The sequence below is a fragment of the Ovis aries genome, chromosome 12 (assembly GCF_016772045.2).
Source record: "Ovis aries strain OAR_USU_Benz2616 breed Rambouillet chromosome 12, ARS-UI_Ramb_v3.0, whole genome shotgun sequence".
Taxonomy (NCBI): Eukaryota; Metazoa; Chordata; class Mammalia; order Artiodactyla; family Bovidae; genus Ovis; species Ovis aries.
Window position 1 is genome coordinate 49,641,047 of NC_056065.1, and position 11,509 is coordinate 49,652,555.

The 11,509-nt window shown below is 61.4% G+C and overlaps 1 protein-coding gene across 1 annotated transcript; it reads left to right on the forward strand.

Annotated features, from left to right (window-relative positions):
- Positions 1 to 9,216: 9,216 nt before the first annotated feature.
- Positions 9,217 to 10,778, forward strand: HES5 (hes family bHLH transcription factor 5). The gene is made up of 3 exons (XM_004013770.6): positions 9,217 to 9,328; positions 9,420 to 9,585; positions 9,808 to 10,778. Exons 1-3 carry the CDS (start codon positions 9,275 to 9,277, stop codon positions 10,083 to 10,085), a joined length of 498 nt encoding a protein of 165 aa, XP_004013819.1. The 5' UTR covers positions 9,217 to 9,274; the 3' UTR covers positions 10,086 to 10,778.
- The last annotated feature ends 731 nt before the right edge of the window (positions 10,779 to 11,509 follow it).

The following is an 11,509-nucleotide window of genomic DNA, read 5'->3' on the forward strand; positions in this document are numbered from 1 at the left end:
CACACACAGTGGCCATGAAAACCCTCACCCTCAGCAAGGTGCCCCTCTGAGTGGGGCTCCCACACCAGCCCCAGAAGCAAGAGGGATGCAGTGGGGGGCAAGACCTATTCCTGAGCTGGGGGTGGGAGGCTGGTAAGGATAGCAGTTAACACAGCGACGATGTGGTGGGTGCCGTTCCTGACTGCAGGTGACCGAACCTGCCCAACAGTAAATATGTCAGGGTTTAGAGGCCTGCGGTTCACCCACTCTGGTCAGCCTCCATCCAGGAGAACATCACTCCTTATAGTAATAGCAGAGGGATCGTCTGGCTGTGGTCCAGTAATATTTTATTTCTGGATGCTGAAATTTGAATTCCATCTCATTTTCACGTGTCTCAAAATATTTTTCTTCTTGGGATGTTTCTTTCAAGGATTTAAACATGCAACAGCGCTCTTCTCAGAAGGCATGAAAATGGCGGAGGGCCGCGGCCCGCCCCTATCCAGCACGCCAAAACCTAGTAGGTGGGCGCAGGCATCCTCCCTGCTTTACAGATGAGGAGACCGAGGCACGGTAGGGTTCAGGCTACCCGGTGAGGGCCGCCAGGAGTCCTCCCGCTCCGCCCGGCCCGCGAGCTCTCCACGGACGCGGGCAGCCCCGCGGGAGCTCCGTGCGTGCCCATCAGTGCCCCTCCCCGCGGGCGGGCTGTGGGTTCCCACTGCCCGGTGGTTCCCACACTGCGCGGCGGCGGCGGAAGCGTGCCTGCTCCCCCGCCCCCAGCCTCCCGGCGGCATTAGCGCCGGGGTCTGCCCCTGAATGAATGAGGGCGGCCGCGGGGGGCGAGGGGGGGGCAACTCCCAAAAGACCATCTGGCTCAGCCTTATAATAGAGCAATAAAGGGCTTGTCTGCCTTTCAGAGGTTGGGAACGAGCTGCTCTCTGACACCGCGGGGTTTTTAACCAGCTGGGGACAGCGACCTGGCCCTGCCCTGGCCTCGAGGGGCGGGGGCGGGGCGCGGCCACGTGGGCCCGCGCGGCCCCTAATCCCGAGGCGCCGTGAGACGCACCGCTCCCGCGCTTTCCCACCGCCCACCTCCGCGCGTCCCTGTGGCCACCCCCTGCGCCCACCTCCCCACCACCACCTTACACCTGGAAAACTGAAGCCCAGGAAGTAGGGGCTGATGGAGCCTGGGATCTGTGCCCCTGTCTGCCAAGTCTGCCGCGCAGCTCTTTTGGGAACCTGGGGCCTGTTTGGTCCGCAAAATCCGGGGGTGGTCCCCAAGTCTACAGTCCCTGGCTGACCCCCCACCCCCTCATGAAATGCAGGGGTCCCTCAGATCTATGGACACCTTGCTTCAACCCCAGGATTGAGCATAACCTTGATGAGATGAAAGAAAGGGGTAAGGGGTGGGGGAGGCCAGGCAGCCATCCAAGGGCAACTTTTGGGGAGGGTCCAAGCTCCGGGATCCCAGAATATGATCCAGTTATCAGGTTTATGACCTGACCCAGCCCTTTTGGCCACCCTCAGTTAGCTCCAGCAACCTGGAGCCAGTCCCCTGCTTCAGGTGGTCTTGGCAGAGAAAGCCCATCCTACACAGGTAAATCAAGGCACAGAAGGCAAGAGCAGAGCCCAGCCTCGGCCTAGACACACCCTGTGCCCATCCTGCCCAATCCCTCCTCCCCCAAAACCAGCTCCCCCTAGAGTACTACTGAAATGCCAAAGGGAAGGAGACCATCTTCTGGGTGGGGGGGTACACAGGCAGGGGCAGTACAGACCCCAGAAACTGGGAGCTGGCTACAGAGTTGCCCCCCCGCCCACAGGATGGGCAACTTGGTCCCACCCAGCACCCGGGATGAGGGCCGAGAATGGCCTTGTCTGTGCCCCCAGCAGTGCCCCTAGAAACCACCCCACTTTGGATAGGGGTTTCAGTGGGTCTCTGGGCACCCAGCCTGGAGAACTTTGAGCCTGGGGAGAAACTGCAAGGCACTGACTGAGAGCCTGACCCCCAGAAGCAGGCTTGGGCAGGGGCTCTGTGGCCTTAGGGCGTGGGAGCAAAGGGTGGGTAGAGAGGGGTGCAGAAGACAAAGCCGCCAGCCCCTGCTTCAGCCCCTGGAGCTGCCACCTCCTCTGACCTGCGGGCAGGAGGAGCTGCAGGGCCCCGGCTGTCTGGCTCGGTCTGCGGCCTTGGGCCAGACCTCTCCTCTTTCAAAGCCTCAGTTTCCTTATCTGTGCAATGGACATGATAATAATCATCCTTGGATCCCAGAGTCAGACACCAAGCCTTTCCTCTGGGGCTTGGCGTGGGGTGGGCGCTCAGGAAATGCTGGCTTTACTTTAGTGCCCTGTGAGCTGGAGTGGCCCGGCCTCCAGGTTGACTGGAGGAGGAGATGTGGAGAGAGTATGGCAGACCACCCCCCTTCCCGGATCACCCCCTGCAGCCTGCTTTCTGTCCTGGAGCAGAAGGGGGTAACCCCTGGAATCCCCACCCAGCAGCACCCAGAATTGGCCAAGAAGCTGTCTGTGGAACCCCAATTGCCCTGGGGAGAGGGCTGGGGACCCCCTTTCTGCAACCTGGCCTCTATTATGGGGGCTCCAGGCTGAGGGACAAGAGGAGGCATCTGTGCGCCCCCTCCACCCCGGGCCTCGGGTTTCCTGCTGTTTGAAAGCATCCCCTCACCCGCCATCCCAGACTTCTAGTCCACCTCCCGGGTCCAGCATAACCCAGGAGCGCTGGTCCTGAGCTCTGAGTGTCGTGCTTGGGGAGAGGCCTCTCTCCAGACACACTGAACCCTCAGCCCCTTCTGAGTTCGGGGGGCTAACTGACCTGCCATGTAGCCTGGTACCACGGCCCAGTCCCAGGTAGGATGGTGGTGGACCATGGCACTCTCAACACTTCAGTTTCCCCTGTGAGATAGGGATAATCTTTCCTGCCTCTAAATGTTGCTGGAGGCCTGGCTGAGCTGTGGTGCCGCCCTGGGGAGGGCACTGACCCCCAGACAGTGAGGAAGGGGGCTGCTAAGAGACAAGGTCTTCCCACACCCACCCGGGGCCCCGAGTTCACCTACTTCAGGAGGGGGCGCCCAGAGTAGCATCCAGCCCAACTCAGGTCCTCCTCCAGTTGGGGCCCCTAATGCCAGGCTGCAGGAGGGAGGAGAGGATGCCTGAGGTGCGTACACACGCTGACCTACCAAGGGAAGCAAGCCAAGCTGAGAGGCTGGGGGCAGTGCCAGGCCCTTTACCTCCAGAGCCCAGGCATGCATGCACATCCATGGGTGTACATGCCAGGGCACACATGCATGGCACACACATGGGAAAGCCTGCTCCAGCCAGACCTGGAGACTTCCCATCCCTGCCTTGCTCACCCCCAAGTCCGTATCCCCCCAATCTCTTTACCTGGATAAAGCTTCTCAGAATTCCTTACCAGGTACACAGCTAGTCTCCCTTCAAGGACCTCCTTGGGCACTGCCTCCTCCAGGAAGTCCTGCCTTGGTATCCCCACCTTCCTCTTCAGCCCTCTAAATCCAGGGCTCTTCTGAAAAATGTCAGTGTCTCAAGCTTTCCCCAAGACTCCCCATGCTCCCTGGGGCCCTGAGTGAGCCTAAATGTGCCCATTTAGAAATTATACAAGCAGCTGATGCTCCTTCCAGAAAATCTGAAGAAAGCAGACAGAAGAAAAACTAAGTTTCTGGCCCCAAACTGTCAGCATTTGGGAAGTTTCCCCCGCCTCTCTGCTAATGTCAGGTGGACATTCTTTCTTCCCTGTAACTCCACGGTAGGCTAACTACTCCCTCAAAGTGACCTCCTACGTGTAAGGTCTCCCAGCCCCAATTTTAGCCCCACTCCAGCCCCAGGACAGGGGCCAGGCCTCAGTCCCCTCGCAGGCCAGGTGCATCATCCAGGTGTCTCCTCGCAGGGAAAGAAAGGGAAGGATCCACAGTGGGAAGAGGGGAGAAGAGCCCCCTCTCACATCCAGTTCTCTGGTCTGGTTCTGGGAGTGCGGGGAGCTAGGGTGGAAGAGAGCAGACAGTGGAGGAGCGGGTGCTCCCGCGCCCCAGAGCACTCCTCCCCCAGAGCGCCTCCACCACAGTGCGGCCACGCAGCCAGAGGTTCCCACACTCCGGACCCTCTGCCTTCAAGCCACAAAGGCAGCCCGCGTGCCTCGCAGCCTGCCTGGGAGCTGCGCCCGCCCTTTGTCCAGAGTTGTGGCCACCCGCCATCTGGAGTGTGGCTCCAGCCAGGGGATCCAGGGAGCAATCATGTGCCCCTTCGCACACACCCGGGGGTAATGGAGGGGGAAGTATGTTGCCTCTCCCCAGTCCCATCTCCACAGCAGGCTCCACTCACGTCTGCGCCCCAGGCCCCCAGCCTTGACTCTGTACTCCTTCCCCTCCGCAACCCCACCTCCGCAGGTCCAAGTCTCAGCTCCCACCCTCACCCTCCGTGTGGCCTCAGCAACCTCTCAATGTGCCTATGGGCTCTCCCCGCCTTGTACCTAGTAATAAATGCTCAGAAACATGGACTCACCACTGTCACCATCATGTCAGCTGTCCCTGAGTTCATGGGACCACGGGCAAAATTTAACCTCTATGACCCCCTGGCTGCTGCCTGTCAAACAGGGAAGGGACAGTCCCCTCCCTGGGCAGTCCTAGGAAGGCCAATTCTTGTTCCTTGTGTGGTGCTTAGTAGATGCTGAAAAACTGAAACTGTTATCCCCATCGAGCACTGCTTGGATCCCCACAGAGACCCCAGTGCCCTCCCCACCCCTAGACAGACTCAGCAGCTTGCAGACCCTGGCCATCCACGGCCCCCAGGGGCCTGCCTGGCTGGGGGTGACTCTGAGTGGCAGCCTTGTCCCTTCACACCTGGGGAGATGAGCCGGGCACCTCCCTGCTGTCCTGGGTGCTCTCTCAGGGATCACAGCAGGTGGTCCAGGTGGTGATGGAGGGCTGGCCGGGGACTCGCTGGAAGCCACTAGACAGTAGGAGGCGGCACAGCACTTGCTGTGTTTGGATGGGCCCAGGGCGAGGGCCATGGCACAGAACAACCCCGGTGTCACCCATCTCTGCCCTGTGCACAGCCTGGGGTCCTTGTGGTGGCCCTGGATGTGGGGGCACCACTGTGAATGGTGGAATCCCTGCTTTCCCAGAAGGCCGGCCTTGCTCCTCACCTGCCCCAGCCTGCCCATTCCCCACATGCCAAGGAGGAAACCCCCCAGTACCTGAGACACTGGGGCTTCATACAGCCCTGTGGATGGCACAACCTGTTAGGGAATCTGGCCCCAGGCAGGGTAGAGGGGCAGTCTGGAGCTGGGCAGAGGCCAGTGGGTATGGCAGTGTCCCCTCCAGACCAGTCCTGCCTGCAGGGCACTGGGAGGTCCAGGGCAGAGTCGCCTGGGGCCAAATACAAGGCTGGGCCAGAGTGAATGTGCGGCTCTTCTTCAAGGAGTCCTCCTTGTTCATATATATTTTTAAACTGTGATAAAATACACATAACACTAGAGTACCGTCTCAACCATTTTTAAGTGCACAGCTCAGCAGCATTGAGCACATTCCCGTTGTTGTGCAGCCGTCCCCATGTCTCCAGAAATGGTCTCACCTTCCCAAATCAAAGCTCCGTCCTCATCAAACTCTCACTCCCCACACCTTCCCCCTCCCCCGGCCCCCACACTCCTACTTTGTGTCTCTGTGTCTTTGACTCCTCCAAGGACCTCAGAGACGTGGAGTCACATAGGATGTGTCCTCCTGTGTCTGGTTTATTTCACTCAGCTTCATGTGCTAAGGTCCATCCACACTGGAACAGGTGTCAGGACCTCCTCCCTGTTTAAGGCTGGACCATATTCTGTCATGTAGATGAACTACATTTTGCTTATCCATTCATCCACCGATGGACACAGGTCGTTTCTACCTCTTGGTAATTGTGAATATGCAGCTGTGAACGTGTTTCAAAGGGCTTCCTTGAGACCCTGCTTTCTACTATTTTGGGTACAGAGCACGAGTGGAATTGAGGGGTCACGTGGTGATTCTGTGTAACTTTGGAGGAACTGCCACACTATTTTCCACACCACTTGCACCATTTGCCTTCCCAATGAGAAGACCTCCCTTGACACAGGGAGCAAATGCCCCTGGAGCACACACACCCCCCCACCCCATGGTGCCCTTGGCTTTGCAGTCAGCCTGGGAGGGGTGGACTTGGGGTGTGGGTTACTTAGAAATGGGCTGTGGTCCTAGATTACCGCATTCTAACATAATCACACCCAGCTAGTGTGTTTGGCCTGAGCCCCCACATCCACAGCAAGGTGCCTCAGTCCTCAGTGGTTGTTCCAGACATCCCATCCCAGACTTAGCGAGCCCTCCAGGATGGCAGCAAGACAAGCTCCCCTCTCTCCTCCTCAGCTGCTGGGGGCCGCCGAGGTGAAGGATCTGACCCCCTCCACACCCTGGGCTGCCTCTGCGGTAAGACTGCCAGCCAGGAGCAGCCCTGGGTTCTCCCCCTGCCCCCAAACCCTCCCTCCTCGGCAGCCCCCCCAGGCTTCTGGGCCACTCACCTCGGACGTGTGAGCCGGGAGCCCAGCGACTTTCCCACACTTTGGCCCCATTCACAGTGTTAAGCGGCCCACAAAGGCCAGGCGTGTGCCTCAGAGGCCGCACTGCCATCTGGCCCACACGCGGGGAGGGAGCCAGCGAGCCTTTCATCCGGCCGGGCTGAGATTTAACACCATTCATTTCATATTTCCCACAACTCAAAATTGGATCAAAGCTACTCCTGTCAGGGGGAGGGGGTGGAGGGAGGGAGGAGGCAGCTCCCCCACAGACCACCCGCTACCCTCACCTCCACCCCGGCCCACTGCAGGTGGGCATACAGTCGGGGTGGTGGGGGCTGGACCACTTCTGCTGGCACGTGTCTCCTCTGGGCCAAAAGCTGCCTTGAGGGAGGCAGCCAGGGCAGGGCACACCCCCCCAGACAACTGCCCCTCCGAAGCCAGGAGGCAGGGGACGGGTCCCAGCTTGGGTGCTGCTCTCAGTTCTGGGCAGGACTCTGGGGCGCCACTGCCAGCAGCCGGACAGTCAGGCATACGTGGGCTCAGGTGGGGGCTGCAGCCAGGGCCCACCGCTTACTCCTGCGTTCCCTTTTCCTGGCCAAGCTCCTCCTTGGCACAGGGTGCTGGGCTGGCAGGGTGTGGGAATGGGGACATGGGAGACTCAGCCACTCTGCTCTCCATCCACAGCCTGGCCCCCAGGGAGTCCATAAGCAGGCCAGCCGCCCAGCACAAGCCCTACTTTGGCTGAGCGTCACCAGGTCCCCCTTGAAGCCTGTGGGAGCTGCCAGATGGGCTGTGGAGCAAAGTACAGAGCACATGTCCTCCACACACCCACCCTCATTTTGCTCAGGTACCCTCTGCCCTTTGGCATCAACCAGATATGGCCAGATATCTGTGGCAGGGGTCCCCCTGCTTAAAGAGGAGCCCAGGCCCAAGGCGGGAACCTCAGGGTCACCTGCCTCCTACAGCTAACCTGGGCCTGTGTCCCCTTAAGGAGAGGTGCTTCAGGGGAGAAGCAGGTGCCAAAGGGTGAAGTTGGGCTGTCTTCTATCTCGATCCAAAGTCACCTGATATTTCCACCCCCAGAGCCCCTCACCTAATCCATCCGAGGGGTGACCAGGGGCTCTCAGGGCTGTCTTGGGCTGACTCCAAGCCAAGCTTGCCCACTATCTTCCTGCTTCCTGGATAGGCCCCCCTCTGAGTCACCAAAGGCTTCCTGTGCTATGGACTTCTTGAGCAGGTCCACCAAGCAGGCCACTCCAAGCTTCGAGTCCCTGCCAAGAACTTTGTTAGGACCCTGTGATTCCCAGCCGCACTCAGAGGTGGCTGCTGTCCAGGGAACTGTGCTCCTGGACTTGAACTCCAGCTAATGCGCCCTGATGCCAACTGCTGGCTCCCAGGGCTGAAGCCCTGCTCCCCCTTGGACCTTCCTGAATCCTGCCCTGCCCCTAGAAGGCAGCCCCAGCCCCACTCCCTCGCTCAGTCCCTACAGAATGGGATTCCTGGCTGCAGAGAATCAGAGGACAGTGACTGTTCTGGGTGGAGGTGCTCCAAGCAGCCACTCCCCTAGGGACCCAGGGTGGGGCTGGCCCCCAAGTCATCACTGGCCCTCAGCTGGGCTGACCAGAATCAGCGGTTCCGCTAGTGGGGCTGAGCTGGTACAGCATTCGTGTGCGCTCCAGGCAGGGGCCTCATGTCTGCCTCCTGGCACCCCTTCCCCACCACTGGGAAAATGCTTAAGGACAGCAGACCTTACAGGTGCCCATAGGGCTGAAATAGGACAGCATGTGACTGAGGCTTTCCCCCCTGTCCCATGGGAGCAGTGACCACACACCTGTAAGGAGCATGCCTGGAGCCACTGTGACCGCCAGCCAGATGGGGGTGGGGTGGGGCCATGGCGGCCACCTGTTGGTTCAGAGCACCCCAGATGCTACAGCCTGATAAGCTTTAGCTCCCCAGAGGAGGGGGCGCAGAAGCTCTTGGAAGGCATCTCAGGGACTCTGGCTCCCTGAAGCTACCCAAAGCCCAGCCTAGGAGGCGCAGCAGCCCATTTTCCAGCTCTTGAGTCATATGTCCCAGGTGACAACCTGGGGACTTGCCACATACGCCAGTAGGTCTGATAATGAGAGCCCCTCTTCCACCTGAGCAGAGGGAGGTGGCTGTGTCTGCTTCCGCCATTCCCCCTCCCCTGAGGGCAGCAAGTCCCTGCTTGGGAGGGTGTCCAGCCCTCTGGAAGCTGCCGCACTTGTACATTCTAGAGCTCTCTCCCTATCCACGCTCCTGTCCTCTGCAAGCCAGCAGCGCGGAGTCGCTGGGGAGGGGGCAGTAGGGAGAGAAGAGGGCTGTGGAGGCGAGGGGCGGGGAGGGCGCCGCTCCTTCCTGCCCCCCGCCCTCGTCCCTGCGGCCTGGGAAAAGGCAGCATATTGAGGCGCGGGGCTCCCAGCATCAGGCCCCGGGATGCTAATGAGGGCGAGCGCGTTCCCACAGCCCGGACATTGTGCCGCGCGGCCCACCTGCTCCTCGGGGAGCGCCCATTGTGCCCGCGCCAATTCACAGGCAATTTAGCGTGCGCTAATGGGCCGGCGCCTTTGTGCGGCCCGCGCCGTCATTGGCCGCGGAGTGTGGGAACGGCCGCGGCACCCGGGCCCCAGGCGCCAGCCCGCCGCCCGTGCCTATATAGGGGCCGGGGTCCGCGCCAGCCCGGGACGCGCCAGCTCCGCTCCCTGCCGCCTTGCCGCCTCGCCTCTCCCAGCGCCAGGCATGGCTCCCAGCACCGTGGCCGTGGAGCTGCTCAGCCCCAAAGAGAAAAACCGAGTAAGTGCGCGGCCGGTCTGGCGCGCGGTCCCCGCGGCCCCTGCGCCGGTGGGGCCCGAGCCCGGCTGACGCCCCCTCCTCCCGCCTGCAGCTGCGGAAACCGGTGGTGGAAAAGATGCGCCGCGACCGCATCAACAGCAGCATCGAGCAGTTGAAGCTGCTGCTGGAGCAGGAGTTCGCGCGCCACCAGCCCAACTCCAAGCTAGAGAAGGCCGACATCCTGGAGATGGCCGTCAGTTACCTGAAACACAGCAAAGGTGAGCCGCCTGCGTCCAGGAGTCCGGCCGCGCGACCGGCTCACCGCCGCCCCGCGCTCCCTGACCCTGTTCACCCGCGCCCCGCTCACCGCTGCCCCCTCCCTGCGCCCCCTGCCCCGTTGCCCGCTACGCCCGCTCCCCGCGCCCCGGCTCACCGCGGTCCCTGCTCACGGCTGTCCCCGGGCCCCGGCCCCCGCTCACCGCGGTCCCCGCTCCCCGCAGCCTTCGCCGCCGCCGCCGCCGGCCCCAAGAGCTTGCACCAGGACTACAGCGAAGGCTACTCGTGGTGCCTGCAGGAGGCCGTGCAGTTCCTGACGCTGCACGCGGCCAGCGACACGCAGATGAAGCTGCTGTACCATTTCCAGCGACCCCCGGCCGCAACCGCCGCGCCCGCCAAGGAGCCCAAGGCGCCCAGCCCCGCGCCCGCGCCTGCCCCGGCCAAGGCCGCCGCTGCTGCCGTTGCGCGACAGCCCGCCTGTGGCCTCTGGCGGCCTTGGTGACCGGCGAGACCCGCAGGCGGCCGCCCAGCCCCCAGGACAAGAATGCCGGGGCGTTCCTCTGGCGGGGGAAGAGCCTTCCCATCGGCTGTGCGGCCTCAGGCTTGGATGCACCCCTTCTCCGGAAGGCTCTCTCTCTCCAGGCTGGCCGGCCAGCAGGAGAGTCATTCTCAGAGAATGTGTGCAGAGTCCTTGTCATTTAGGACAATCGGGCCCGTCTTCTGCCAAATGTCTGACCCTATGGGGTTGTTCTATGTTTGCATTTCAGCAAGTGACTTCTGGGAAGTCCCCGCTGCCGGGGTTCTATGATATTTGTAGATGGCGGGGCTCGGCCAGCCGGCGCCCGAGCTGTGCGTAGAGGGCTTTCTCAGATCCGGTGCTGCCGGGCCGCATTTGCCTTTTGTGAAGGCGGAACTCAAGGTGTATCCTCATAGGAAGGAGAGCGTCAGCCAGGATGGGTGTGGGGCTGGGCAGAGCCAGGCCAAAAGGCCCTACATCTGCTTGGTTGTCTGGTCGGGGCTCACAGTGGGCTGTGTGGGGCGGGTGGGGGTCTCCGCCATGATCCTTAAAGGATTTCCATGTGGGTGGGTGCACGTGGGCATGACTTTGTACTCAGAATTTGAACTCTTGGTCATGTGGGAACCACAGGACTGCTCTGAAAACTGATAATAAAATCTGACTGTTCAGCCCCCTCGCGATCTGTCTCTGTGCCTCACACATGTCCTTGGCAGCCACCAGGCAGGCGGGTTGGCAGGGATGAAGGGGAGCAGACACTACTGTGATATATGCAGCCACAGGTGGGCGCTGTCCTTGCTAATGACCCTCTGGACATCTGAAGAAGGGCTGGGCTCCAGCTGAGGAGGAAGGGAGGAGGGGAAGCAGAGGAGAAGCAGGGGTGCTAGGAAGCAGGGTTGACCAGCAGGGAGGGAAGAGAAGCTGGGAATGAGGAGTGAGGGGACAAGTAGGTGGGGCAGGAAGTGACTGAGAGGCAGGGAAGCAAGGGAAAGGCAGGCTGGAGGGGAGAGGGTCTCTGAACACCTTGGGTCCCCTTGTGCAGTAAGGGGGCCGTGGGGGGGCACCTGGGTTCCTGCCTTAGACCTCTCACTAGTTCCCTGCAGGTGGGGGTGGGAGTGGAGTGCTAAGAGGGACCCCCCAGCCTGCAGCACTCTCGCTGCAAAGGGGTTTAGTTGTGCCAAAAATGAGAGACATTCCCCTCCACGATCCTCCCCGCACACCTGGAGCCCCTTTCCCTGGATCAGCCCCTGGGGCACCTTCCTGGCCAGCCCAGAGGTGGCCGGCCTGCCTCCCTGCAGGTTGACCGCTCACCAGGGCTGAGACAGGCAGTGCTGGCAACAGGAGGGCCAGCCCTCCTCAGAAAGGGCAGCCGTCTATTTTTAGGCAGGCACGGGGTATTGGTTGAGTCTGCA